Source organism: Brachyhypopomus gauderio, chromosome 5, assembly GCF_052324685.1.
Source record: "Brachyhypopomus gauderio isolate BG-103 chromosome 5, BGAUD_0.2, whole genome shotgun sequence".
Classification (NCBI taxonomy): Eukaryota; Metazoa; Chordata; class Actinopteri; order Gymnotiformes; family Hypopomidae; genus Brachyhypopomus; species Brachyhypopomus gauderio.
In genome coordinates, this window is record NC_135215.1 from 8,441,963 (window position 1) to 8,469,904 (window position 27,942).

The following is a 27,942-nucleotide window of genomic DNA, read 5'->3' on the forward strand; positions in this document are numbered from 1 at the left end:
TTTGTGCAGGTGCAGGTGCCGTGTTACCTGTCTCTCTGTGCCGTGTTACCTGTCTCTCTGTCACAGTTCCCTTGTACCTGTCTGTCTGCCTCTGTGGCTATTTGTATATCGCTGTGTGCAGCCGTCTTGCTGACAGGGGTAAGAGACGTGGGCATTTCGCTGACTGGCAGGAAGGGAATTCAGAGCTCCCAAAAACACCCTCTCTGGCAGTCGTGACTTAGGAGTGTTCTGGAAAAAAACACAGCGTTTAGCCGGAGTGTCAGGGTGACGGCCCGGTGTGTTTACACAGCTCAGCTCGCTAGCAAACCTGAGAACTCCAGAGCAGCTGGTTCTGACAGCCCTGTGATCTGTGTGTGTGTGTGTGTGTGTGTGTGTGTGTGTGTGTGTGTGTGTGTGTGTGTGTGTGTGTGTGTGTGTGTGTGTGTGTGTGTGTGTGTGTGTGTGCATGGCAGCAAACACTGTTTGCATGGTGGCTGTAGGCTTCCTTCCTCTCCCCATTTCATCTCACCTGAGTGTGTGTGAGATGTGGCCATGGGGAGTGGGTGTGCGTGATGTGGGCGTGAGTAGTGTGTGTATGTGCGTGCGTGATGTGGGCGTGAGTAGTGTGTGTATGTGCGTGCGTGATGTGTGTGTGTGTGTGTGTGTGTGTGTGTGGGTGGACGTGAGCTGTGTCTCCCCCTCTACCATGCGGCCTGGTCAGGAAAGTGCTCTCTTGTCATGCCCCTGCGATCTGAGCTGGTGCGCCCCCTACAGGTTGGACAGTTCTCGGAAAAAGTTGCATTTACATTTGTTACCGTGGTGACAAGCACGTGTGTTCTGCTTGATGGAGACAATCACTCAAAATGTCCCCATCTCATCCCTTCACGCATCTCTCTCTCTCTCTCCTCTCTCTCTCTCTCTCTCTCTCTCTCTCTCTCTCCCCCTCTCTCCTGTCTCTTCTCATCCCTCTCTCCCTCCTTCCTGGCTGTTAACTAATGTGTTGTTGAGAATGCGCTGACAGATGCAGACCTTAATGGCTTTGATATTGTCCGTGCTGGGGATTAGAGGGGATGAATAGTGCTGATTCTGCCTGTTTTCTTCCTCCGTCCCGCTCTGTTCACGCCAGCACACGTCTCTCCTCCTCCTGCTACATGCGTCATAAATCTGCTTCATTTGCGCTGTATACAGAACTGCACTCCGAAACACGAGCTAATTAACATTTAATGGCACACAACGCACTCACAGGTGTCAGGGTAGTCGAGGACAGAGGTGTGTGTGTGTGTGTGTGTGTGTGTGTGTGTGTGTGTGTGTGTGTGTGTGTGTGTGTGTGTGTGTGTGTGTGTGTGTGTGTGGTGTGTGTGTGTGTGTGTGTGTGTGTGTGTGTGTGTGTGTGTGTGTGTGCGCACACGTGTGTTTCAGTGGGAATATAGCCTTTGTTGTTCATTATCCTCTCCTAATGGGACGTTAGTTCAATATGGAGGTTGTGTGTGTGTGTGTGTGTGTTGTGTTGTGTTGTGTTGGAGCCAGAGGTAAAAGGCCACATAGATTGTGAATAACAACTCACTCCAGTTGTGGTTCATCATTTTAAAGTGCCTGGTAAATGAAACACCACACACACACACATACACACACACACACACACACACCTGGCCAACTTCAGCAGGTGCTGTCTAAGAGGTTTTTACCCCTTGTTAGATCCTTAATCATCTGCGTTACGCTTGCGTTGGATTTATCCTGCTCTCTCCTGGCAGCCTTGACATACTTTGAGCAGAGTTGTGGTGTGTGTGCAGGACGGGTCTAGTGCAGTAACACCTCAGTACAGAGGTCACCAGGACACACCACAGCCAGCAGATTATAAATGGTGGTGTTTTATTCCTGTGTCAGAGATGAATGGAGGTTAATGGGCCTGTCCAATCTCCTGCAGCAGGTTACCCTAGTGCTAAAATCCCCTACATATATAAGTAAGGATGAGGTGTGTGTGTGTGTGTGTGTGTGTGTGTGTGTGTGTGTGTGTGTGTGTGTGTGTGTGTGTGTGTGTGTGTCTCCATGATGAATAACGTATGCACATACATTTCTAGTGCTCAGTGTTGATAGCTTTCACATGCAGAAACAAAACAGGTTTCCACAAATAACTTCCTGCCCTCAGGGACTTCACTCTGTAGGAAGTATTAAGTGAATGATTCTATTTTCCGTTGAGGGGTGGTGTGTGCAGTATATGAATGTGAATCAGTTGTCTTCTTCCTGGTCCTACAGCGCTATGACCTTGCTTGTAGGAGATCCGTTCAGTGTTGGAGACCAAGGAAGAGAGTGTGATGTAGCTTGACCAGACAGCACTCCTGCGAGGTTACTCCTCTGGTCACTCCTCTGGTCACTCCTCCAATCATTCCTTCAGTCACTCCTCGCAACCAATGAGGGATTTTGTGTGAGCAAAGCACTTTGATGGGGACAGAACGTAAAGTTGCCCTATGCTGAAACGTGTTTCATTTTCAAGGACATTTCTGGATAAAGAAGCACAGTTAAAAAACTTCCATGTGTGGCCCTCAGACAGCCACGCAGCTGCCTCTCCTCCATATGGAACACACCCCTTCCACTCTGTCCTTGGAATACAAGGGGAAACTCTGACTGCTGGCTGGTCTCTGCCCTCGATCTTTGATTCAGAATCATTGGGTACACAGCTCACATCACTGGAGGAGTTGTGATGGTGATATCTTCCCGTCCCAACCTCCCCAGAGCTCGGGCCTCTCTAGTTATATGGCACGAGCTCGCAATGGCCTCCTGTCTTGACTTTGAAGCTGGAGTCAGGGACGTCATGAGGGACGGAGGTGGGGGGGGTGCTCGGCCTGGGGTGGGGGTTGGGGGGTGCGAAAGGCAGCATTAAAATGTCCTCTGCAGCTCATGGAGATTGCAGTCACAGGCCTGAAAGCCTTGGGGAGTGTGTGTGCCTGATAGAGGAGTTGGAGACGTAGAGACTCCTGCCACCTCAGCACTTCTCTGTGTGCTTTGGTAGTTCAGAGAGAGCAGTAATATTGGGAGCCAGAGAGAGAGAGAGCGTGACAGAAAAGAGAGAGGACTTGAGAGGACGAGTGGACACTACACGCTGTGACGAGGGGACCGTCTTCAGCTCTGGGCTGTTTCCGCTGCGGCGGTGGTTGTGCCGGGGCAACAGAACGTTGTAGCGTTCAGTATGGGGTTGGTCAGCAGTGCAAGTATGGGATGGTTACCCTGGTTACCTTGACTTCCATCTGTGAGACGAAATGAAATTATTTGCGTTTCACGTGTTAGATTGTGATGTTTGTGTGAAGACCCGAAGGAAGCTGGAGGAACACTAATGTAATTCAGATCCCTGGGTGGACATCTGCCTAGCAACGCATGTACCGGGACTGAGTCTAAAGCGAAGTATTCTCTCCTGAATATCTTAGCTCTGCAGTACTCCTGCCCCCTACAGGCAGAGCCAGTGTACTGCAGGCATTGATGCAGACCCTGTCCCCCTGTGCTCTTGCAGGCAGTACTACGAGATCCTGTACAACACGGCGGATGAGCTGCTGAACCTGGTGGTGGACCAGGGCGTGCGCTACAGTGAGCTGGACTACATCAACGCTCTGGGCCTTCTTCACCGCAGCCAGACCGGCGTGGGCGACCTGACCGTGCAGAACATGCGGCTCCAGCGCCTGAAGGAGATCATCTGTGAGCAGGCGGCCATCAAGCAGGCCACCAAAGACAAGAAGATCACCACCGTGTAGAGTCAAGCCAGCCTCGCACAGTCAGCACTGTGCTGCTGCTGTTGGTGACCGGCTGTGGTCTGCGTGGTCCAGCCAGTGTTTCCGCCGTTTCGTTAACCTGACTGATGACTCTGTGGGCTTGAAACTTTTACATTTGCATTCTTGATTTGTTCTTTTTTTTTTTTTTTTTTTTTTACTTTTCATTAAAAAATATTGAAAGTAATGAAAAAAGTCATGAATGATTGGTTGATGTGCTCTGTCAACGCTGTGCCAGAAATGTTGTGGACAACACTAGAAAGATAAAGAGTTTCATTTTGGCAGCTTAGTGCAAATACCATCTATATACTCTCACTTCCATCTACACACACACACACACACCTCTTTAATGAAATAATCCCTTTCTGCATGTCCCGCGAGCGCTGACCTCACCTTGTGAAATAAGCAGATGGATTCTATGTGCGTGACTCTGGGACGTTGTCATCTAATTTTCCTATAATATAAAACCGCTGCTCTCAATTATGGAATCTCTCAGCCCTGCTGCTTGTGCCCGGAATAACAGATGCTGGATTAGAACCCTCTGCCTATTATCGTCCCAACACGAAAGGCGTCCTCTGCTTTTGTTGATTTGTTTTGCTCCGTGAGTAAAGGAAATGGAAAATGGCTCCGGTTTGTTCTAACACCTTTTTATCCTCTCCATCTTCCCCCTTGGCTGTATCCTCTGAACACTCTGGTTAATGGAGAAAGGAAGTGGGGATTGATCCCTCTGGAAGTGTGGAGAAAGGGTGTAGGGATTGATCCCTCTAGATGTGTGGAGAAAAGGGTGTAGGGATTGATCCCTCTAGATGTGTGGAGAAAAGGGTGTAGGGATTGATCCCTCTAGATGTGTGGAGAAAAGGGTGTAGGGATTGATCCCTCTAGATGTGTGGAGAAAAGGGTGTAGGGATTGATCCCTCTAGACGTGTGGAGAAAAGGGTGTAGGGATTGATCCCTCTAGATGTGTGGAGAAAAGGGTGTAGGGATTGATCCCTCTAGATGTGTGGAGAAAAGGGTGTAGGGATTGATCCCTCTAGACGTGTGGAGAAAAGGGTGTAAGGATTGATCTGTCTGGAACTGTGGATAAAGGACGTAGGGATTGATCCCTCTAGGCGTGTGGAGAAAGGGTGTAGGGATTGATCGCTCTAGACGTGTGGAGAAAAGGGTATGGGGATTGATCCCTCTGGAAGTGTGGATAAAGGAGATGGGGATTGATCGCTCTGTAAATGTGTAGAAAGGATGTGGGGATTGATCGCTCTGGAAGTGTGGATAAAGGATATGGGTATTGATCGCTCTGGAAGTGTGGATAAAGGATGTGGGGATTGATCGCTCTGGAAGCGTGTAGCTGCCCCGGCATCTGGAGGCTCAGTGAAGCATATGAGCACTTCACAGCGTCCGGTTGTCTAGCCTCCAACTGAAAAGAGAGAGGTTCAATTCGATTTTTTTCCTTCTGTCCTCTCGTTTAAAACAGCAACTCTGTGACTCCCCTACAGACATGTGCACACACATGTGTGCACAAACACACACAAAACCACAGATCATTCATTTTTTTGCCCCTTGGTGTTTTTAGTTCATTAACTCTGAAGAAAACTACTTATCAGGAGCGGGGGAGAGCGCTCCATCGATACAGAGCACCCACACCAGGCAGGAGCGTTCCCTGAAGCCAGCTCACCAATCCATCATTATGACTCAACGTCTAGAATCAATACACGCTCCTGGGCTGCTGGAGGTATTAATGTGGAGAAAACATCTCTAATATTATGGCCTAATTTGAATTTTGTGTGAGGACAGAGAGGGAGCATTTGTGATAATGCTGCAGAAGTGTTGAAGCAATAAATGGGTGATGAAGGCTTCAAGTAGGGCCTCTACCTGTGTGTACCTTGGTAAGCCAGACACATTTGACCTCGCCGTCATCCCTTTAGGGTTATCACACAACTCCACAAAGGAGGAGTCCTTCAACAGCACAACTGGCAGATATATATAGATCTCTACCAACAAACACATGGTATAAAACTGCTGAATTAACCCAATTAACAATATGCTCAAATGTTTTTTTTTTTGTTTCCTCTTGCATTTGTTTAAGCATTATAAATACATTTGTTATGACGTTATAGGGATTCGTAGGTTTTGCACATTACTATGTAAATATTATAATGCTTTCCTAACATTTCATTTTATGTGTATTTAAAATGAATGGATTCTTAGGTCACTTGTGTGAAAAGCAAGGTGTTTTTCTCACAGCTCACAATAACATGGAACACTTTGATCATACGTTGGAAATGATTCCCTGGGAATCTGGAGTCGGTGAAACACTAATAAGCATTATATAAGAGTGTTTGAAGTGTTGGACTCGGATTACCTACAGCATGGAAACTGTTTCAGATTATGTTGAGAAATTGAAGTACTTTTAAAATGGTGGCTGGCTAGCTCAGACAGTTTTGTCATGTCTGTTTGTTGATGTTTTCTGTTTTCATTTTTGATTATACATTTTGAAAGAAAGAGAGAAAATCCATTAAGCAGAAACTGAAATGTAAGTAAATTAATGGGCTTTCACACAATTATCTCCAACAACAATGAAACACAATTCACATTTCTAAATCTGCCAAATGTCAAAAATAAAATAAAAAATTACATGAAAACAGTGTGGCAGTGCTTTTTGCTTTGTTATGATTCAAATACCTGCTCATAAATATTGTCGCACACAGTTAAAGGCCTTTTCTGACAGTATTTTCTGTAAGCTGTTTCATAAAGGCACAGAAAGGTTTTTTAATCAATTTTTTATCGTTGTAGTATTTGTGAAGGCTTTTGGAATAAGTAAATAAATCTTTAATTCTTATTTGATAAAATTCCTATTGGTAAATTTCTGGTTGTTGGTGTATGAACTAAGCCCCTGTCCGCCTGTTAACTCGTGGATTCCGCTTTTTCTCGTGGCTGCAGTATTTTGTTGAAAATAAAATAAGATTGAAATGAGGAAAAAACAAGAATCGTACGATTTTAGAAGGTCAGATGATGTTAAATTAAACTTTATATTTTTAGCTTCCTGATAAAAGGAAATTAACCTTACTGGCCTATTTTAGCGACTTTGTGAATATACCGGCTTTGCCTGTGAAACGTTTCCGTGAACTAAACTCTATGAGAACTGTTGCCAGGCAACTGCTGCGCGTGACACTAGCTAGCTTAGCACGAGCTGTACGTCTCCTTTAAGTAGCATATGAAGTTACTTCATGTTTGTACGAATAAAAATTAATATGCACAGTTGGCAAAACACCAACTAATCCCCCTGGGCAGTGGTGCCAAGACGACAAAAACACAACACTGGTGCCTGAAAGTCTAAAGCTTGAAGTGCAAGTGGTCTCCACATCCAAGAGGGACGTCGAAGAACTGGACATGGAGGTAAAGTTATAAAGACTTTGGCCTCGTTTAAGTGCCAATCTGAAAGCTGGATAATATTTCTCATATGTTACAGTATTTATTCGCTATATATGTCTGTCGTCTTAATTCCCATCATCTGCTGGACTTGAGTGAACCACAGCTACTAACTTTGCCCCTTCTACCCTTTTAACTGCTGAATGTTTTAAAACTTGTGTTTGTTTGGTGTGGAGAAGGAAGGCGAACTGAGTGAAGACGAAGTGTCCAGGTGTCTCTGCGACCTGGGACTGTCCGCCACAGGACTACAGCACGTCTACCGCGGTCTGCTTCTGGCTGTGAGTTACACGCATGCGCGGAAGGGCGTGTTCTTCCACGTGACTCGCTGTCGGGCGATACGATTAAAGCGGTTATGTACTGGGTGAAGCGTCCGGTATTTATAGGGTGGCGTCTTGACCCTTGCAATGCTCGAATTCTTTTATAAAGACTTAAATGTCTAAAGTAAAGGTGAAACGTTTCTCCAGAAATGTTTTAGATGGTTTAGGAATTTCATAAAAAATATTACGAACACTTGCTTCATTGGAAATTGAGATTGTAACCAAACCAAATGTCTTTACTTTTTTTTATGGAATAGAGACAGGATTTGAGAAATGTGTCCATTTTGTGCAATTATGTCCATCTTCAAAAACTTGAGCTTCCCTACAACAAAATAAAAGGTAAACAAATCACACACACACACACACACGCACACTTGGATGTTTAGCTTTGGAAACATGCTCCACAGATAACCTGTGCTGTTGCCATCCACCTGCTGTGTGACTGCTAGATTTGTCGTGTGTGAGTCACATGCCCTATCTCATCATACTCAATGCTTCACACAACGAACTGTCGGACTTCTTTGAGTTTCAACCACCAAAGCATCTCAGGGTGAGACATTACAGTGGGGAGAAGAACCTGTATGTTGTGGTTTAGCTTTCTTCAACACAAATGTAAATGAACAGGACATTTTTGTGTATTTGTGTTTAAGCATTACAGTAGTTTTTCTACAGAACATTAAAATTTACACAATGGATAATTTCAAAAATGGTATTTTGCAATATAGTAATATAAGCAAAGTATACTGTCAAAAGCATTTTTATTTAGCATATTTTTATAATCACAGTATTTTCAATATACTGTCATAACCTTATAGTATTACATTAATCTGATGTTTTATATTCAACCTTTGCAGGAAGTGAATTTCTCTCACAACCATATATCAGTGATGAAGGATCTGTCTGCCTATCGTTTTCTGAGCAGGCTGATTCTAGATCGTATCCTTTCACACTCCCATCTCATCTTCCCTCTTTACACTGTTATAATGTGAGCTATGCAGACTGTTTAATACTGCATCTAATGTGCTATATGTAGGGCATTTCAGACAGAGAGCCGACATCAGCTTCTTATATAATCTTCTTATATCAGCTTCTTAATAGGAGTCCAAAGGTGTTCAACAAACTGATCAGCACGTCTTCTCTTGGTTTCTCCAATGTAATGCTGATTACATCACTTTCAAGTAATCAAGTACTTGATTGTTGGTTTGTTGAACACCTTCGGACCATCAGTTTCAAAGCATTTTAATACTAATGGACATTGTATTAACGACATATCTTTTTGCACAGCAAGTTGTGTTGTTGCTATAGCAGCAATGAAGTTAGAAATTCAAAGAAAAAGAACTGATTCACACTATTGAAACGTTAGAAACACTAACTAAACGTTAGAAGCACTTTGCTTGCACAGCTGATGAATGACCTCTGTCTGAAATGTCCTGTTTCTCTGGAACCTGTGTACTTTACTACAATGTTTATTATCTCTACGTATCTTACCTAGGTACACTGCAGTTACTTACCTCGAATCTCCTTCAGATATATATATATATACAGTGGGGAAAATAAGTATTTAGTCAGTCACCAATTGTGCAAGTTCTCCCACTTAAAAAGATGAGAGAGGCCTGTAATTGACATCATAGGTAGACCTCAACTATGAGAGACAAAATGTGAAAAAAAAATTGAGAAAATCATTTTGTCTGACTTTTAAAGAATTTATTTGCAAATAATGGTGGAAAATAAGTATTTGGTCACCTACAAACAAGCAAGATTTCTGGCTGTCACAGACCTGTAACTTCTTTTTTACAGTTGTGATCAAATTTATTCAACCCCCACTGAAATAAAGTGTTTTGGCCAGTTTGACATTGATTTTGATCATTTCAGTCATCTTATTTACAATTATATCAAAGAGGCACTTATAAATTAGACAAACATAACATAATATTTATGATGGAATAACCACAAATGTCTTTACTGTGCTCACATCATTATCAGTTTTATTCAACCCCCTAGTGACATTATTTTTTAGTACTTAGTACAACATCCTTTTCCAGTTATGACAGCTTTCAAGCGTGAAGCATAGCTTGACACAAGTGTCTTGCAGTGACCTATGGGTATCTTAGCCCATTCTTCATGGGCAAAAGCCTCCAGTTCAGTCACATTCTTAGGCTTGCGCACTGCAACTGCCTTCTTTAGGTCCCACCAGAGGTTCTCAATTGGATTTAAGTCTGGTGATTGCGATGGCCACTCTAGAATGTTCCAGCATTTCATGTTCAACCATGCTCTAGTGGACTTGGATGTGTGCTTCGGATCATTGTCCTGTTGGAAGGTCCAACGTCTCCCAAGCCGCAGGTTTGTGACTGACTCCATCACATTTTCCTCCAAGATCTCCTGGTACTGAAGGGAATTCATGGTACCCTGCACACGTTGAAGCTTTCCTGTACCATTAGAAGCAAAACAGCCCCAAAGCATAATTGACCCCCCGCCATGCTTCACAGTAGGCAAGGTGTTCTTTTGTTCATAAGCCTGGTTCTTCCTTCTCCAAACATAGCGCTGGTCCATTGTCCCAAACAGTTCTAATTTAGTTTCATCTGACCACAGTACACTGTCCCAAAACCTTTGTGGCTTGTCCACATGACTTTTGGCATACTGCAGTCGACTTTTCTTGTTCTTTGGAGTCAGCAAGGGGGTGCTTCGTTATGCAGTGCGCGCCTTATTGTCTGAGCTGAAACTTCAGTGCCCACATCTGACAGGTCTTTTTTCAGTTCCTTAGCAGTCACGCGGGGGTTTTTCTCCACATTACGCTTCAGGTAGCGCACAGCAGTCGCGGTCAGGATCTTCTTTCTGCCACGACCAGGTAACGTTTCCACTGTGCCCTTTAACTTGAACTTGCGAATGATACTTCCGATAGTGTCTCTTGGAATATTTAACAACTTCGCAATCTTTTTATATCCATTGCCATTCTTGTGAAGAGCAATAACCTCTTCTCTTGTCTTCTGGGACCATTCTCTTGCCTTCACCATGCTTGGAAACACACCAGTAGATGTCTAGAAGGAGCTGAGTATCACAGTCCTTTTAAATCTGCCTAATTGGTGCTTATCATGCTTGATTGCTGCTCGTTGACATCCACAGATGTTTTCAATACCTGATGGAAAACACTGGAATGAACCTCTGTTCTTAGGAGTGGTAGTCGTAAAGGGGTTGAATAATTGTGTCAATGAAGAAATCACAAAAAGGCCATTTAATACTTTATGACAAAAAAAATTGATGCTATCTTAGTTGCATTTAGTTCTTTAACAAGTCCTTGTAAGATTTCATTATGAACACAATTACAAATGTGCACTGAATTCCATAAAACCCTTCGCAGCATTGGGGGTTGAATAAATTTGATCACAACTGTAAGAGGCTCCTCTTTCCCCCACTCATTACCTGTATTAATGGCACCTATTTGAAGTCGTTAACAGTATAAAAGACACCTGCCCACAACCTCAAACAGTCACACTCCAAACTCCACTATGGTGAAGACGAAAGAGCTGTCGGAGGACACCAGAAACCGAATTGTAGGCTCGATCTGGGGCTCCACGCAAGATCTCAGCCCGTGGGGTCAAAATGATCACAAGAACGGTGAGGAAAAATCCCAGAACCACAAGGGGGGATCTAGTGAATGACCTGCAGAAAGCTGGGACCAACGTTACAAAGGCTACCATCAGCAACACACTACGACGCCAGGGACTCAGATCTTGCAGTGCCAGACGTGTCCCCCTGCTTAAGCCAGGCACGTCTGAAGTTTGCTAGAGAGCATTTGGATGTTCCAGAAGAGTATTGGGAGAATGTCATATGAAACCAAAGTAGAACTATTTGGTAAAAACACAACTCGTCGTGTTTGGAGGACAGTGAATGCTGAGTTGCATCCAAAGAACACCATACCAACTGTCAAGCATGGGGGTGGCAACATCATGCTTTGGGGCTGTTTCTCTGCAAAGGGACCAGGACGACTGGTCCGTGTACATGAAAGAATGAATGGGGCCATGTATTGTGAGATTTTGGGTGCAAACCTCCTTCCATCAGCAAGGGCAATGAAGATGAAACGTGAGGAGATCTGCATGGAGGAATGGGCCAACATACCAGCAACAGTGTGTGCCAACCTTGTGAAGACTTACAGAAAACGTCATTGCCAACAGAGGATATACAACAAAGTATTGAGATGAACTTTTGTTATTGACCAAATACTTATTTTCCACCATTATTTGCAAATAAATTCTTTAAAAGTCAGACAAAATGATTGTCTAAATTTTTTTTCACTTTTTGTCTCTTATAGTTGAGGTCTACCTATGATGTCAATTACCGGCCTCTCTCATCTTTTTAAGTGGGAGAACTTGCACAATTGGTGACTGACTAAATACTTATTTTCCCCACTGTAGAAAGTGCATAGAGGTACTAAAAAGTTTCCAGACTCACACACACACACTCTGTAGCTAAAGATGTAGAGTTAGTAATTATTGCGCATTATTGCATTAGTGAACTTTGAAGTACCTGGGGAAGACTGAAGTGTGTTGGGGGGGGGGGGCACTTCAGGTTATCGGGTTTTCTCTTGACTGATTTCCCCGCTGGCCAGATAACTCTATTAGGGAAATCAGGGGACTGGAGAAGTGTGCATGCCTGACCCAGCTCAGCATAGCCTACAATAAGATCTCCCATATCAGTGGCCTGGACAAGCTGCCTCTCAAACACCTCTGTTTGGTACCTGCCTCTCACACACTGGGGTTCCTAATTTAGCCCGCAGGGGCCAATTGTCTGTCCACGTTTCTACTCCAGGGGCCCCATATTGGTAGGACACCCAGTCTCATGTTGTACTGGGAGATGGAGTTAAAGCAGAATGAGTCTCCTAAACATTTACTTGTTTGTTTGTTTGTTTTTACAAGTGTTATACATTTTGGAAACATTAAAAAGTTGAAGCTGTGCTTACGTGCACTTGTTTACACTCTCCTGCCGAGGTTCACCTGCACCCATCTGGTATCTGTGGTCTAGTCTAAACTAAAACCTAAAGATAAACTGCTAAACCATTTTAAGTCAAACATTGGACTGTGTGGCTCCCCATACATGTCAACCCCACGTTTTTCCAAAAGTTTGCAAAGTATCAGTATTTCATACATCAAGCAGCTTATAGCTGTATAGTTGAGAGAAATGGATGTCATTGGAAAAAAAAGACCCAGCATGCCTCTGGGCTTATTGGATTCGGTAGTCTGACTCTCACTTTCAGATATTATGCATTTCTTTGGAGTGCGAGGGCAGATCCCAGATCTCGGCTGTGTGGAGTCACATGCTAGTTGGGGGGATTTATAACCTAGGAATCAGGACTATTATTCTCTTTATATTGTTTCTGTAAATGTTAAAAATGGCAATGCCTTCTAAGCATTAACTTCACAGAGCGATGCACAGACGCATGCTTACCTGCTTACATATGTTTTTAGAGGATAAGGAGCACACCACATCTCTCATATATTGAGTGAGAACAGATGTGCAATTACTATGTTAAAACAATTACAAGTGTATTTACTAGTTTTAAAAATGACTAGCCAAAATATCTGCGTAATTAATATATTTAATCTGTGTAAGGGTGTGCTAAAAATGTTCTTAAAAATAGCACTAATTGGTGTGAGGAGTTGGTATGGTGATTGCTGTTACGTGTTCTCTTTGTTTAGAGCTTTTTGGTTTAATTAGCTCATAAGCTGGTGACACCTGCTGTTGCTGGTTATCTGTATTCACTCCTTTCCTCACTGCAGCTCTGTGTTATTGTCATTGCTTTCAAAAAAGTTGGCTCTCTCTGGATTATTTCCACAAGGCCTATTGCTTTAGTGCACCCCTCCCCCACACACACTCACCCACACACATACGCAACCACAAATTTTGATATGGTTGACAGCAGAGTTGTGTTTTGGGAGTCATGTCTCCCCCTGCAGTGAATTCTAGACTGGGTCCATGTTGCCTATCAGGCCTTTTAGAGGAGGAAACAAGCATGGTGTGGTGCTGAAGCTGGCCATATGGTGCACTGGACCCTGTAGCCACTCCACTGAAGGGTGTTTGTGTTGTCCTTTATCAAAGTGATTCTTCATAGTCAGCAGTGCCACGTCCTCTGTCGTACGACTCCCCCTCAGGGCATAGCTGCTGCTGTGAGCTTGGACCACATTCAGAACGCACACATACACACACGCGTGCACACACTGAACCTGTCAGCCCCTCTGCTACCGTGAAACCCTGGGCCTGGTGCTCTTGTCAAATAACTTCTCTCTCATCTCATCACACTCTGGCACCAGAGCATCCCAGATCCCTGGTGGTCACTGTTTCCCCACACTCTGCTTCTCCTTGCCAGGCAGGGCCGGTGGAGAGGCAGGGCAGGGGGGCTGGGTTCTGGATCACAGCCCAGCCTTACCTTAGCAAACATTTCTTGTATCATAGCAGCTGTTCGCCTGCCAGTCGAGCTGCCCGTCAGTTGTATCTAAGGAGGACTCCCCTGCAGCTCGACCTGCCTGTCAGGCATATTTAAGGAGGACTGTCCTGCAGGTCGAGCTGCCTGTCAGGCGTATTTAAGGAAGACTCCCCTGCAGCTCGACCTGCCTGTCAGGCGTATTTAAGGAGGACTGTCCTGCAGGTCGAGCTGCCCGTCGGGCGTATTTAAGGAGGACTGTCCTACAGGTTGAGTTGCCTGTCAGGCATATTTAAAGAGGAATGTCCTGCAGGTTGAGCTGCCTGTCATGCATATTTAAGGAGGACTGTCCTGCAAGTTGAGCTGCCTGTCAGGCGTATTTAAGGAGGACTCCCCTGCAGCTTGACATGCCCGTCTGGCATATTTAAGGAGGACTCTTGCCAGTCCATGCGTTGTATCTCAGTGTATACACTCGGCATTAGACTTGGGTATTTACATTGGTGGCATTTAGCAGAATGCACTTATCCAGAATGCAGAACAACAAAATGCATGTGATCCAGTATAAAAGGTTAAATAAAGTCCAAGGTACCATTGAACTGCACCTAAATGCAGGAGGCAGTGCTGATACCTATAAAGAATTACAGAGTGAACATATCATGAGAACAATGCCAAGCAGCATTCACCTGTGACACCTGGACAGGGTTGGCAGTGATGACGTCTGCGTGTGCTGCAGTACAGCTTGGCTTTGTTAGTTGTTGCTTGAGTGAAATATAGATTCAACTTTGCTCAGAACAAGTACAAGTCTACATTACGCAGGAGACAGACAGGTCTACACACAGGTCTACATACTACATACAGGTCTACATACTATATACATGTCTACAGAGTGTACTGTATACATATTAAACATGTCCATATAGTTACGTGGTGATCGTTTCCTGCCCAGGTTCTGATTTTATGTTGTATTTTTTGTGTGTCCAGAGGGGGAACTCGATAAAGAAAATTGAGAACCTACAGACGCTCGGGGCTCTGAATGTTCTGGACGTGTCCTACAATAGAATCCAAAGTCTCTCTGGACTTCAAAACCTCTGCTTCCTGGGGAGCATCAATCTTGAAAATAATCTGGTAAAACCGCCAAAAAGCTCGTTTTACTGTAAACAGCCATTTCTTACTGCTTTTGTGATCCTGTCTAAAAGCTGGTGAAAAATGGCTGTCTGCTTTTGTTTTTGTTTTGTCTGGTATTAGATTAGCGAGATCAAGGAGATCGTGCATCTGCGTGACCTGATGCTGCTGAGAGAACTGAATCTTAAGAGGAACCGAGTGCAGGTGAGATGTGTGGCTTACTCTCCCACTCCCTCCCTCTCTCTCTCTCTCTCTCCCTCTCTCCGTCTCACTCTCTCCCTCTTCATCTCTCTCTATCTTTCTCTCTCTCTCCATCTCTCTCTCTTTCTCCATCTCTCTTGGAGTCTTGTTTTACTATGTTTTCTGGGTCTTGTTTTACCATGTTTCCTGGGTCTTGTTTTACCATGTTTCCTGGGTCTTGTTTTACCATGTTTTCTGGGTCTTGTTTTACCATGTTTCCTGGGTCTTGTTTTACCATGTTTTCTGGGTCTTGTTTTATCATGTTTCCTGGGTATTGTTTTACCATGTTTTCTGGGTCTTGTTTTACCATGTTTCCTGGGTCTTGTTTTATCATGTTTCCTGGGTCCTCTTTCATTCACTGAAGGGCATGTGGTCTCTGCATATTTTGTATGTGTATATGTAGATGAATATATATCACTATGATGTATTCATGATCAATACTTACAAGTGCATTTGCAGAAACACTCACCCTGACACTCTGGGGTCACTCGGGTAAGAGGGCGGTAAAGGTTGATGCTTTTACACTACTGTCATTTGGATTGTTCATTGGTTTCTAAAACATCTTGAACACACATTAGCCACCACACCGAACAAATATATGCAGCGCAGTGTTTTTGACGCCCCGACTCTGTTCCCCCTACTGCAGGAGCAGACCGAATACAGACTGGCAGTCATCTTCCTCCTGCAGCTCCTCACTGACCTGGACGAACAGCCTGTTACTGCAGAGGAAAAGGTCAATTTTTATAGTCTATATATGGATGGAAAATCACCCCATAATGTTTGTGTAGTCGCTCTGCAGCTGCTGAGTTCCACACCCCTTCAGTGCCTCTGTTGCTTGTTATTTTCAGGTTTCTGCAGTAAATAAATATGACCCGCCCCCTGAGGTCATGGCTGCCCGAGATCACATGACCCACGTGGTGTTTCAGCACATGCAGCCACAAGTCATATTTGACAGGTGTGATGGGCTGAATTCGTCTCACCCATGACTCACTGATGCCATTTGCACCGGAACATTTCAGTATGTGACAGGACTATTAGGATTATAGCCAGACAGGGATAATTTACATAAATATGCAGGTTTAAATCCAACACATCTGATTACTGAGAGCACGTTGAGGTTTATTTGTTCTGAGAACTTAGTTATCTTTTCGACCCAAAAAGGATGTTTCAACCAGCATGTTAAAAATCATCACACGAGTACTTTGTCAAGATGTTAATTTAAGAGATGGTTATACCCACAAAAACAACAACTATGTTTAATGGAAACTGTGAACACTGTTAGCATTGAACTTTAAAGCAGCTATAACAATATGCATTATGCTAATGTGAGGCTAATGTTTTTTCTTAGCATGTAGCCGTAGCTATTGCTGCATCCCCACAGAACCAGGGCATGATTTCTGGATTCCCCGTCAACTTGAGTGATGAGAGGAACTCATCACGTTGATTTTGTTCACACTCTCCCATTAAACATGTGTCAGGCCTAGTTGTTGTAAAACTGCTGAATAGAGCTTTTGTGTGCTTGAACCTTAACTTGATTTGATGAGTGCTCGTTTTTTTCTCTGTCCAACGTCTAGCACTCTGCCCTGCCTGGAGACTCCCTATCCGATGCTCGTCCTCACAGGGCCACAGGCGTGTGGCAAGAGGGAGGTTGTTCATAGGCTGTGTCAGGAATTCAGTGACTATTTCGCCTATGGGTAAGTGCTTTGGTCTGTGGGTAAAAGCTTTGTGGGTTAGTGCTTTGGTCTGTGGGTTAGTGCTTTGGTCTGTGGGTTAGTGCTTTGGTCTGTGGGTAAGTGCTTTGGTCTGTGGGTTAGTGCTTTGGTCTGTGGGTTAGTGCTTTGGTCTGTGGGTTAGTGCTTTGGTTTGTGGGTTAGTGCTTTGGTCTGTGGGTTAGTGGTGTGTGGGTTAGTGGTTTGTGGGTTAGTGCTTTGGTCTGTGAGTAAGTGCTTTGGCCAAAGCTCTTTCTAGAGGGAAATGTCTTGCGTGAAGAGTGGATTATGCTTGTTCACTGGGTCTTTGTTTGTTTTTAGCACCTGTCACACCACCAGGGGGCCCTACTTCGGGGAGGAGGATGGCTCTGACTATCACTTTGTCCTGGATGAGGAATTTCAAAACATGATTCGCATGGTGCGTCTTAAGCTCGATGGGTTTTAGTGTGGAATTTTGTATGATGATAGGGATATCTTATACTGGATTAGCCGGTATACCCTGAAGTTACAGGCATAACAGCAATTAGAGAACTGTTCGTTTTTATCCATTTTTATTCAGTAAGTTAAAAGTGTATATAAGTACTCAAAACAAGGAAACCTGAGAGAATGGATGTCCTGCAGTGGTCCTGCTCAAACTACATGTCCTGAATTTAGCTGCTTATGCTGGTGTAGGACTCAAATCATATGATTTAAGTTGGAGGACTGCATTCCACTATGAGATTTACATACCGAACACGCATTAAATACTGTAGTAAATACTCAACACATGCACTGTAGTTCATTCTGGGTGCTTCATATTTCAGTGATGCTTAGTCTGTTCCAGTGATATCATGTCACACCAACTTTATCCATTCAAAATTAAAATGTAATGTAATGTAGTACACATAGCAGAGGTCACCTAAAGGCTGTCTGTTACAAAATAAAGGTCTGTTTGGTCTGTTGAGCAATAGCTTTGTGGGACCTTTTGTGTGGATGTGGCCGAGACTTTAGATAACAGTGACCGACACTGTTACATTGCTGCATGACTTCACTTGCTAACGTTGCAGTGGGAGGTGTTGATTTGCTTTGTTCTAGCTTGCAGATGTGCCGCATACGTGATTAGATGTATTTTAAAAAACGAGAGAACGGTGTTCCTCAGCACCCCCTCTCATCTTTTAGAGATGTCTGTGTACATGCAGGGAGTGTGATGGAGAGATGATGGAGGATGGGGGCTCATTTAGCCACTCTGCAGTGCCATTATAAGCACACGCAGTAAGCAGAAAAGCAGGATTGGCAGGAGAATGTTCCAGAAACGGCTCCGTATCACACGTCCACAGACGTGCTCCCACACCCAGAGCTGGCCATGGAGTAGGACTGATAGATTAACCCCTCACTAACCCGGTCTGCGGCTGTTAGAGCTGCTTAAAACAAAGATCCCCCGTCCTTACAGAGGAAGCTGTGTGCTTGTCTCAATAGCATCTCAGCCAGAGGAGGACATGGAGCAGTTTGGGTCTGGAGTAAATTCTACGCTGATCCTGCTCTTTACTGCTCTGGCAGAGTGAGCATAAGACAGAGAGACAGCAGGTTTTGGAGACACAGCACGGGGTGTCCGGACGGCCAGTGAGTAGCGAGGTCCAGGTGTTAGGCAGCACAGGGTCACAGGTCAGCCTTGCCAATCTGTAAAAAGTCCTTTCCATTCAGTGTGTTTGTGTGTGTGTGTGTGTGTGTGTGTGTGTGTGTGTGTGTGTGTGTGTGTGTGTGTGTGTGTGTGTGTGTGTGTGTGTGTCAGGGAGAACTAAAAAGGCACAGGCACCCAAGACACGGTTGATTTAGGTGCTGAATTTAACCCCTTTTCTCTTTCTCCTGTAATGCTCCATGACAACAAGGTTCCATGCGTTTGTGATTAGTCTCTGTCTCTCCCAGGGTAGCTTTGTCCAGACGATGCAGTACGGTGACCACTGGTATGGCCTGACCCGGGAGGCTGTGGAAAGGGTTGCTAGAGAGGGACTGGCCTGCTGTGTTCATATGGAGCTGGAGGTGCAGTATGACACACTTGACAGCAGCATGTTATTGTTACGGAGGGCGGGGAGGGAATCCGGTCATGTTTGTTTAGACACACTAAGGCGGCAACACAACCGTCTTACCCGTTCAGTGAAGCAGGCGTACCGCTCCACCACTTTATTTCTTTCCTGTTACTCTTCTTTAAGCACAAGGACGTCAGGAGTCCTGGGTGATCAGACAGGGAACCCCATCACAGACTCATTAGAGCGAGATGAACAATATCACTGCTCATGTAGACCTGCGTTTGCCCGTTATAATCCGTGTTACAGGGCATGAGTGCTGAACCCTCCAGAGCTCCCACTACAGAGCTGATCAGGCCTCAGTATTTCTCTGTAGTGCTTTTATATAGCCTAACAAAAATGAACCTTTTCATGTGGTTAATCTGAAATGTAGCGTAATGGTTAAAATGCTGGGACCCTCCCCCATGTCACTCAACCTTTATCTCTGCTTCATCTACCACGAATGAACTGTCCCAGTTTCGGTAGTCATGTAATTGCAATTAGCTGTGATTAGATTACAGGTTTCAATTAGGTTACAATTAGTTGAATAGGACCCATTAGAGAGCACCCTGCATGGATCACTGACCGAGAACCATGGGAAAGAAAATTAGTGTTTATGTCCGACATGTGGTTTCATTAATGAAGTGGACAGTTACCTGTTTTAAGTGTAAATGTGAACATTGTGTGTTTCTCACTCATATCCACAGGGTGTGTATAGTATGAAAAATTCACACTTTGAGCCCCGATACATCTTGCTGATCCCGACCAAACCTGACGAGTACATTTCTCGCATGAAGGCGCGTGGTCTGTACAGTAAAAGCCAAATAGACAGAGCAGTGTCCCGCCTCGACCTCTATGTCCAAATCAACAAAGAACAAGCGGGTTTCTTCGACAGCGTGATTCCCTGCGGTACGGCTCCTGGCCACAGGCATCCAGCACTAGAGTTACACATGCAGACGGAATTGCCAAAATGAAGGAATTATAGAATTTTATTATGAATAATTCAAAATTCTAATCTGACCATTTAACTATTTTAGAGTCAATTATGAAATTAAAAATGAGATTTTTGTGAAATGTAACTTTATTAAATGTAATTTTGTGAAATCATGCTCAAACATGACCATCCATGTTTTTATACATAATAGTTTTTACAGAACGTGTTAAGACATGATTGTTAAAAGATTTTTATACATTTAGCTCATAATGTGCTTTGCTATTAGACAACCGTGAAGAGGCTTACAGCACTCTCAGACAGCTAGTACAAGAGTACCTGGGTCTGGAAGAGCAAGGCACAGTAACAGGAGACCACGCCCCTACAGGTAAACCAGCACCAGAGCCATACCTGACCACGCCCCTACAGGTAAACCAGCACCAGGGCCATACCTGACCACGCCCCTACAGGTAAACCAGCACCAGAGCCATACCTGACCACGCCCCTACAGGTAAACCAGCACCAGAGCCATACCTGACCACGCCCCTACAGGTAAACCAGCACCAGAGCCATACCTGACCACGCCCCTACAGGTAAACCAGCACCAGAGCCATACCTGACCACGCCCCTACAGGTAAACCAGCACCAGAGCCATACCTGACCACGCCCCTACAGGTAAACCAGCACCAGAGCCATACCTGACCACGCCCCTACAGGTAAACCAGCACCAGAGCCATACCTGACCACGCCCCTACAGGTAAACCAGCACCAGAGCCATACCTGACCACGCCCCTACAGGTAAACCAGCACCAGAGCCATACCTGACCACGCCCCTACAGGTAAACCAGCACCAGAGCCATACCTGACCACGCCCCTACAGGTAAACCAGCACCAGAGCCATACCTGACCACGCCCCTACAGGTAAACCAGCACCAGAGCCATACCTGACCACGCCCCTACAGGTAAACCAGCACCAGAGCCATACCTGATCACGCCCCTACAGGTAAACCAGCACCAGAGCCATACCTGACCCCGCCCCTACAGGTAAACCAGCACCAGAGCCATACCTGACCACGCCCCTACAGGTAAACCAGCACCAGAGACACAAAGAGACACATGACTGACTAACCCTAGACACCAGGCTTCCAGGTACAATAAAACACATGGTGTCATGTATCTTTCAATCAATAGAGACCTGCAAGGGTGCATTGAGTTGATGTCTTCACTGCTTCTTCAGATTCATGACAGAGTAGCACAATTGTGTCTCTTCACAGTCAATATCTGTTTTTCTTCCTCTGCACCACCTTCCTTATGGCTTTCTGAGCTCCTGCTCACATGGCTGTCCTTGCTCTCCAAGCACGCCTACCACAGCCGTCATGCTCACTCAGACCACCAATGGGCCTTGGGAATAAACGTGTGGGTTATCTAGATGGGTGTGTGTGCAGAACGTGGTTGATTTGCATGTGTGAACGCTGTTGGAGAGAAGGTCCTCTAGCCCACACTGGCCTCTCCCCAAGACATTTACCGCTGAACACACTCACTTTTTCTCTAGAGCAGTGTTCTGTTATGAATCACTGACATCATATGCAAATGAGGCTAGACTGCGTAGCACCATTTATCATGCAGACAGTAAAATGCAGTGGTAATCCTCATTTATGAATGAGGAAACACGTTACCACGGAGCTGTTTGCTGTTAATGTCACATTAAATCTGACAGTAGAATTTATGAATTTGGTCCAATGTCTCTACAAGTAAAACCTGCCATGGTGTGTGTGTGTGTGTGTGTGTGTGTGTGTGTGTGTGTGTGTGTGTGTGTGTGCGTGTGTGTGTGTGTGCGTGTGTGCGTGTGTGCGTGTGTGTGTGTGTGTGTGTGTGTGAATTTGTTTTAGATATGACTAGTAAGTGTCAGACAGCTGGAAATGTAGAAGCCACAGAGTCCTACAGCAGAAACCTCAAGAACAAAATTCAGGCCAGTCGGAGTGTTGGAAGAACCTCAGCGGTGTGTGAGAATCCCACACACACACACACACACACACACACACACACACACACACACACACACACACACACACACACACACACACACACACACACACACACACACACACACACACACACACACACACACACTCCTCCACTTCATGTCACAGCATGTTTCTTGTCCTGGACAAAACAAAGTATGGAGTGAATGAACGCAGAAGAAAGTTCTACATACTGATGGTTCCAACCAGTGCAGTGTGTTTCTGTAGCCTCCCTTTGGAAATGCACAGTAGCTCTTCCAAAGAGGATTAAGTTTGGCTGAATTTGACCATTTTAAGACCATTTTGAGAGTTGACTCTTTCTCCTTGCATGGTAGGAACTGGCTTCTGTCCACAGGAGACAGCAGATGGTTGCAGAAGCCCTGATGGGCAAGAGTTCTGGTGCCTACACACAGTTCTTTAAGAGGTACACTCACAGTCAGTCCACACCTGCGCCCTACATTGTAGGACACGGATTTTACATGAAAAAAGAAAAGAAAAGAAATATTAACTCAGATTGCCATACCCTAGCTAGGGACTAGCCTTATCCTGAGTGTTACCCTCTTAGGGCAAGGAGATCCATGTAAGAAACAGCAGAGGGCGCTATTTAAAACAGGATAGTTCTTTATTTTTATTATGAGTCTGACTATTGGCTGTCTAGTCTTTTCTGATTGGACATGTAACCCTGCGTATGTTTCAGGATTTTTGACTGTTTGACACACATCTGTCTGTATTTATTAACTGTAGTGAGGGTATATATCGCAGGGCAAGCTTGGGTTATTTCTCCAGAACACGAAAAACTCTTGTGTCATACTGAAAAGACCACAAAGTGATCTGGATTTAAACTTGTGTGTGTGTGTGTGTGTTTAACAGGTACGCACACACTGCTCCCTCGTTGTCAGCCCCTCAGACAAAGCCTGGCCTCTCTTCCACCCTGACGCCCACCGTTGGCTGCCCTCTACCTGACCGGAGTGACGACAGCAGGTATATCACCCACAGCCTGACCTCTGACCTCCGACCTGCCAGCACACACATCCTGTCTCCCTCCGCTCCCTCCTGAGTCCCACATGCTGTCTCTCTTACACACCTCCACTCAGTGCAGTTTCCTCCTCCGCTGAAGCACATTCAGAGGCACAGCGGCAGTTTCTTCACTGTGTGTTTTACGCGTCTGTGCTTGCATGCTGGGCCGGGTCTTTCTGGTTCTGGCTAAGGTTCCAGCGGGTCTTGCTTACCCATGTGCCTTTGTGGTTGTGGGTGGGTCTTCACACTCATTCATCTAGATTTATGGCTGAGGTCCCGTGCTGGTCTTCTTTGCCTGCTTAAGTGGTGTAAACATGCCGGGGATATCACAGCTGCAGCATATATACATTACCAAGGGGTGTTTTACATTACCAAGGGGTATTTTACATTACCCATGGATATTTTATATTACCCATATATATTTTACATTACCCATAGATATTTTATATTACCCATATATATTTTACATTACCCATGGATATTTTATATTACCCATATATTTTTTACATTACCCATGGATATTTTATCCATGTGTATTTTTATCTCAGGGATATTTTACATTACCCAGGAGTATTTCACATTACCCAGGTGTAATATAGTATATATATATATATAATATAGTATATATAGTATTTCACAACTACCCAGGTGTGACGGGCAGGGGTGAGCAACTAAAAGGAAGCGATCACGCCAAGTCTCAGGGAAAAAGGATGGTTTAATAGAAAGTGTGCAAACCTAAAACCCGTGCAATATCTCCAAATTAAGGATATAATGACCAGCGGTCAACTGGTACAAAGACAAGACATATATAGGCAAAGAAACGACCCTCAGGTGAGACGGATCACGGGCTCCGCCCACCTGAGGGACGCACATGACGTCACCAAACAACAACAACAACAGCCGCTGTGGACAGAGGCGGCCGGTAGGGGGCCGCCTCACCGTGACAGACCCCCCCACCAAGCCGCACTCCCCTCCACTGGGTGTGTGGCACACAGCGGCTGCACACAAAACACGAAGGGGCAGGAAGGCAGGGACAGGCATGGACACCTCCTGAGTCCGGGAGCTGAAACACAAAAACACACATTACACAGCTCGCCTCCCCGGGCGGGACCCTGGACCGACCGGGCCGTTAACAACACAAAACCACGCCCCAGTCGGTCACAGGGCCCTCACGCCCTAACCGGCGTTTAGCCAGAGAGCCCCAAGGGTGTGCGGACGAGGCGCTACGACTCCTTTGTCGTCCTTAGTGTGTGTGTGGGTGCAGGTTACCTCCCCGAGGCGTGGCTACTTCTCCTCCTGGACCTACCTCCTCCCAGAGCTGACCCCGGCCCTTGGCTAGGGGTCACCCCAGCCTCCTGGGGAGCCAACCCCTCCCGGGGCCCCTCATCGCACGGTGGACTCCTCCACCCAACCCAGGAGCGCCAGAGACCGAGGCCCAGAGCACCCCCGACGCGGGCTAGGGAGCAGCCCCAAGGGCCTCTTGGTCACGCCGGGCAGGAGGGAGGATCTCCATCTCCAGCAGGAGCTTCTCAGACCGGAGCCCCATGGTCCCCAAACATCTGGGGGCCCCAGCCCTCTAGGGAGGGGCTCTTCCTGACCAGGCTCCGGTCACCCCACAACACAAGGGGGCTCCTGCCAGGTGGAGACCCCCACAAGGTCCAGGAACACCACAACACCGCCAAGGGGAAGCACCTGCACAGAAAACACACATACACACACACACACACACACACCCAAACACACACCCAAACACACACCAACATAAAACACAAACGCGCCTCAGACGCCCTCCGTGCCATACCCAGTGGCATGGGACCACAGCCGGTCCCCCCCCAAACACACATTTAAGGGGAGGAGCATGCGTGGAATTACATGTAACAGTTGACAACACGCTAGGACAAAACACACACGCAAATACTAGACAAACAAAACTGTGCACAAACAACGAACGGAACGGGATCCATACGTGCACGCTCGATAGACACTGACGCGCCGCTCAGGTTCGCAGTCGCTCCCCCACATTAAACACAAGACGACGGGGGAGCGAGGCGACGGTGATGAGCGGTACCCGCGTCACACATGAAACATTCAACACAAACACAAACGAGCGACGCACACTGACCAACGTTACCATTCATACATACACAGACACCACACAAGACGAAGAGCATACCCAGGGAGACTGCCCTGGTCCTCGCCGTGCCACACACACACAACACAAAAGCATGGCGGAACTCTTCACAAAACACCACGCAGACAAACACTTACCACGAGACATGACCACGAACCAAGGAGAAAGAAAAAGAGACTCGGCGGCTTCCGAAGGGTGGCTGGTCATTCTGTGACGGGCAGGGGTGAGCAACTAAAAGGAAGCGATCACGCCAAGTCTCAGGGAAAAAGGATGGTTTAATAGAAAGTGTGCAAACCTAAAACCCGTGCAATATCTCCAAATTAAGGATATAATGACCAGCGGTCAACTGGTACAAAGACAAGACATATATAGGCAAACAAACGACCCTCAGGTGAGACGGATCACGGGCTCCGCCCACCTGAGGGACGCACATGACGTCACCAAACAACAACAACAACAGCCGCTGTGGACAGAGGCGGCCGGTAGGGGGCCGCCTCACCGTGACACCAGGGATATTTTACATTACCCAGGGATAACAGCACTGATGTACTCTGTTAAGAAGAGTCCAGAGCGTCCAATAATTATTATATTGGAACTTATTTGATTATGTTTACTGGCTGTAAACTGGCTCTGAAGTTGAAGTTGTTCCTACAGTGCTGTTGATTGACCCTTGTTATTAATTGTTTAATTAGAAATGTTCTGAAACTTGCCTCTATAGCATGTATGCTTTGAGACTCCAGTAAATTAACTCTATTAATAATGAATCAATGATTAACGTACTGCTGTCTCAAGGCATACGGTAACAGCGCATTAAAGGTGCAGGTTTTGGTTATTAGCTCTTATCACTATGTTCCTCACTGAGTGTCAGGAGCAGAATTGCTACGCTACTGATACATCAGATTAATAATGTATGCATACTTCTCTCTCTCGCCCCCCCACACCAGCTCAGAGGAATCTCGTGCCAGTTCTGGCCTGTCCTTGCAAGGCTCAGCAGGGGTTCGCTCTGTGGGAAGCCCAGCTGAGGCCTTGGATGTGGGGTCAGGCCCAAGGGTGGAGCCTTTGGATGGGTCCTTGTTGGGGCAAAACCTGGAATCACTCAAAGGTACGAGGAGCAGGTCCGCTTCTGGGCGCATCTAACATCCGGCCAGCTTGTTTATTTACATAAACAATGTATATAGGTATGTCAAATATACATGTGGATGGAACATCTTTATGTCAGTCACAACACTGTGTTTGAAGATATTTACTCTTGCCCACGCCCCTCCAGAGTCAGGATGTCTAACCTCCTCCAGGAGAGCAACTTCCTACCGTCACCTTCAACCCACACACTCTGCCTTCCATCCGTCCCCCTAAACATCCATGAAGTCATTAGCTGAACTAGACTTGTTTGGCTCTTTGCATGTGTAACTGCTCACTCTTTCCCTGTAGATTCAGTGGAGTCAGGTCTGACCCCAGATGCTCCCCGTCCCGACCCCGATCAGGTGTCTCCGACGCTGGCCACCTCACCTGGCCGGCCAGGCTCCAAGGCGAAGCCCGTACTGCCGCCCATCCCGTCTGGACGCAAAGCTGCTGATTCTGGGCCCAGGCCTTGATGTGTTAGACCTTGGCCAAAGACACAGATGTCAAAAGTGGTGTCTTGAACAGAAGTTAATACAGTATGCTTAATGAACTGATGAAATACTAATGTCATTACACAGTTTTGATCTAAAGCTGATTTAAAGTCTGTTAAATAGAACAAAAGTAGAAAAAAATCAGAATATGAGCATTCATTTATCACCCATATATACTGATCCAGTTCACCCAGCTGACCTCCTTCACTGGAGTGTGTGAGTTATCGGAGAGCCTGGCAGCTGATATGAGATCAGTGAAGTGACTAACTAAAAAAAGATACTGAATAATAGTGTAAAAATGGATATGGAAAAATTTTCATTTTAAGATAATCTGAGCTCAAAGCCCATTTATTGGAGAGATTTCTTAGCCCACAATGAAACTCCAATAAAATGAACACAAACAAGCTAATAAAAGTGATATATAAACTACGTTTTGTTGAAGCCCTCTGTTACCTTACAGTACCTACAAAGATTTTTTAAATTATAATGAGAACCTCTGAACATGTTGACTGTCATATTTGGGTATTTGTCTGACAGACAGGCAGGTGTGTGTGTGTGTGTGTGTGTGTGTGTGTGTGTGTGTGTGTGTGTGTGTGTGTGTGTGTGTGTGTGTGTGTGTGTGTGTGTGTGTGTGTGTGTGTGTGTGTGTGTGTGTGTGTGAACAGACACACACACCTGGGTGTCTGTCAGTATCGTACCTTCAGGCCATAAGACGTTGCAGTGGCCAGAAAACTTACAGTGTGTCTTATACCACCCTCACTTTGTCCAGAAGAAAAAAGGAAACTGAGACACTCTGCTTCTCCTTATAATGTTACAATGTGCTCCAATCAGAATAGCTTCCTATAGTTTACTGTTTTAGTCTGCTCCAATCAGAATAGCTTCCTATAGTTTACTGTTTTAGTCTGCTCCAATCAGAATAGCTTCCTATAGTTTACTGTTATAGTCTGCTCCAATCAGAATAGCCTCCTATAGTTTACTGTTTTAGTCTGCTCCAATCAGAATAGCTTCCTATAGTTTACTGTTATAGTCTGCTCCAATCAGAATAGTTTAATATAGTCTACTGCTCTAGTATCCAGTCAGAATAGTTTATCTCAGCTAATTCTAATGCTGAAATATAAACATCTTTTTCATTTCAAGTTATATCATCGTTATGTTATTTATCAGTGAAAGGTGAGATTATCAGAGCCTCACACTGCTGTGGATAGAGCTTTTTTACAATTAATCATTTTTGTTTTA

At 45.4% G+C, this 27,942-nt stretch overlaps 2 protein-coding genes across 2 annotated transcripts in view; both read left to right on the forward strand.

Annotated features, from left to right (window-relative positions):
- The window catches only part of exoc4 (exocyst complex component 4), a 133,658-nt gene extending 127,287 nt beyond the window's left edge, over positions 1-6,371 (forward strand). The window contains exon 18 of the mRNA XM_077005344.1: positions 3,482-6,371. Coding sequence (XP_076861459.1) covers positions 3,482-3,719 — 238 coding nt within the window. The 3' untranslated portion in view covers positions 3,720-6,371. The remainder of the gene's footprint in view (positions 1-3,481) is intronic.
- A 342-nt stretch (positions 6,372-6,713) lies between these two features.
- lrguk (leucine-rich repeats and guanylate kinase domain containing) lies at positions 6,714-27,151 on the forward strand. Its single transcript, XM_077005350.1, has 20 exons — positions 6,714-7,124; positions 7,337-7,435; positions 7,732-7,813; positions 7,924-8,024; positions 8,329-8,410; positions 12,078-12,202; positions 14,868-15,011; positions 15,132-15,212; positions 15,895-15,981; positions 16,097-16,203; positions 16,823-16,942; positions 17,279-17,375; positions 18,860-18,973; positions 19,704-19,905; positions 20,217-20,315; positions 21,817-21,926; positions 22,284-22,372; positions 22,819-22,929; positions 26,041-26,198; positions 26,525-27,151. Exons 1-20 carry the CDS (start codon positions 7,119-7,121, stop codon positions 26,686-26,688), a joined length of 2,178 nt encoding a protein of 725 aa, XP_076861465.1. The 5' UTR covers positions 6,714-7,118; the 3' UTR covers positions 26,689-27,151.
- Positions 27,152-27,942: the final 791 nt, after the last annotated feature.

What these genes read in the sequence shown, in the direction of transcription:
- lrguk (XM_077005350.1), top strand. An exon ending in TTAAGAGGAACCGAGTGCAG is followed by an intron (nt 15,213 to 15,894) that starts GTGAGATGTGTG and finishes CCCCTACTGCAG; the next exon opens with GAGCAGACCGAATACAGACT. An exon ending in CCACAAGTCATATTTGACAG is followed by an intron (nt 16,204 to 16,822) that starts GTGTGATGGGCT and finishes TCCAACGTCTAG; the next exon opens with CACTCTGCCCTGCCTGGAGA.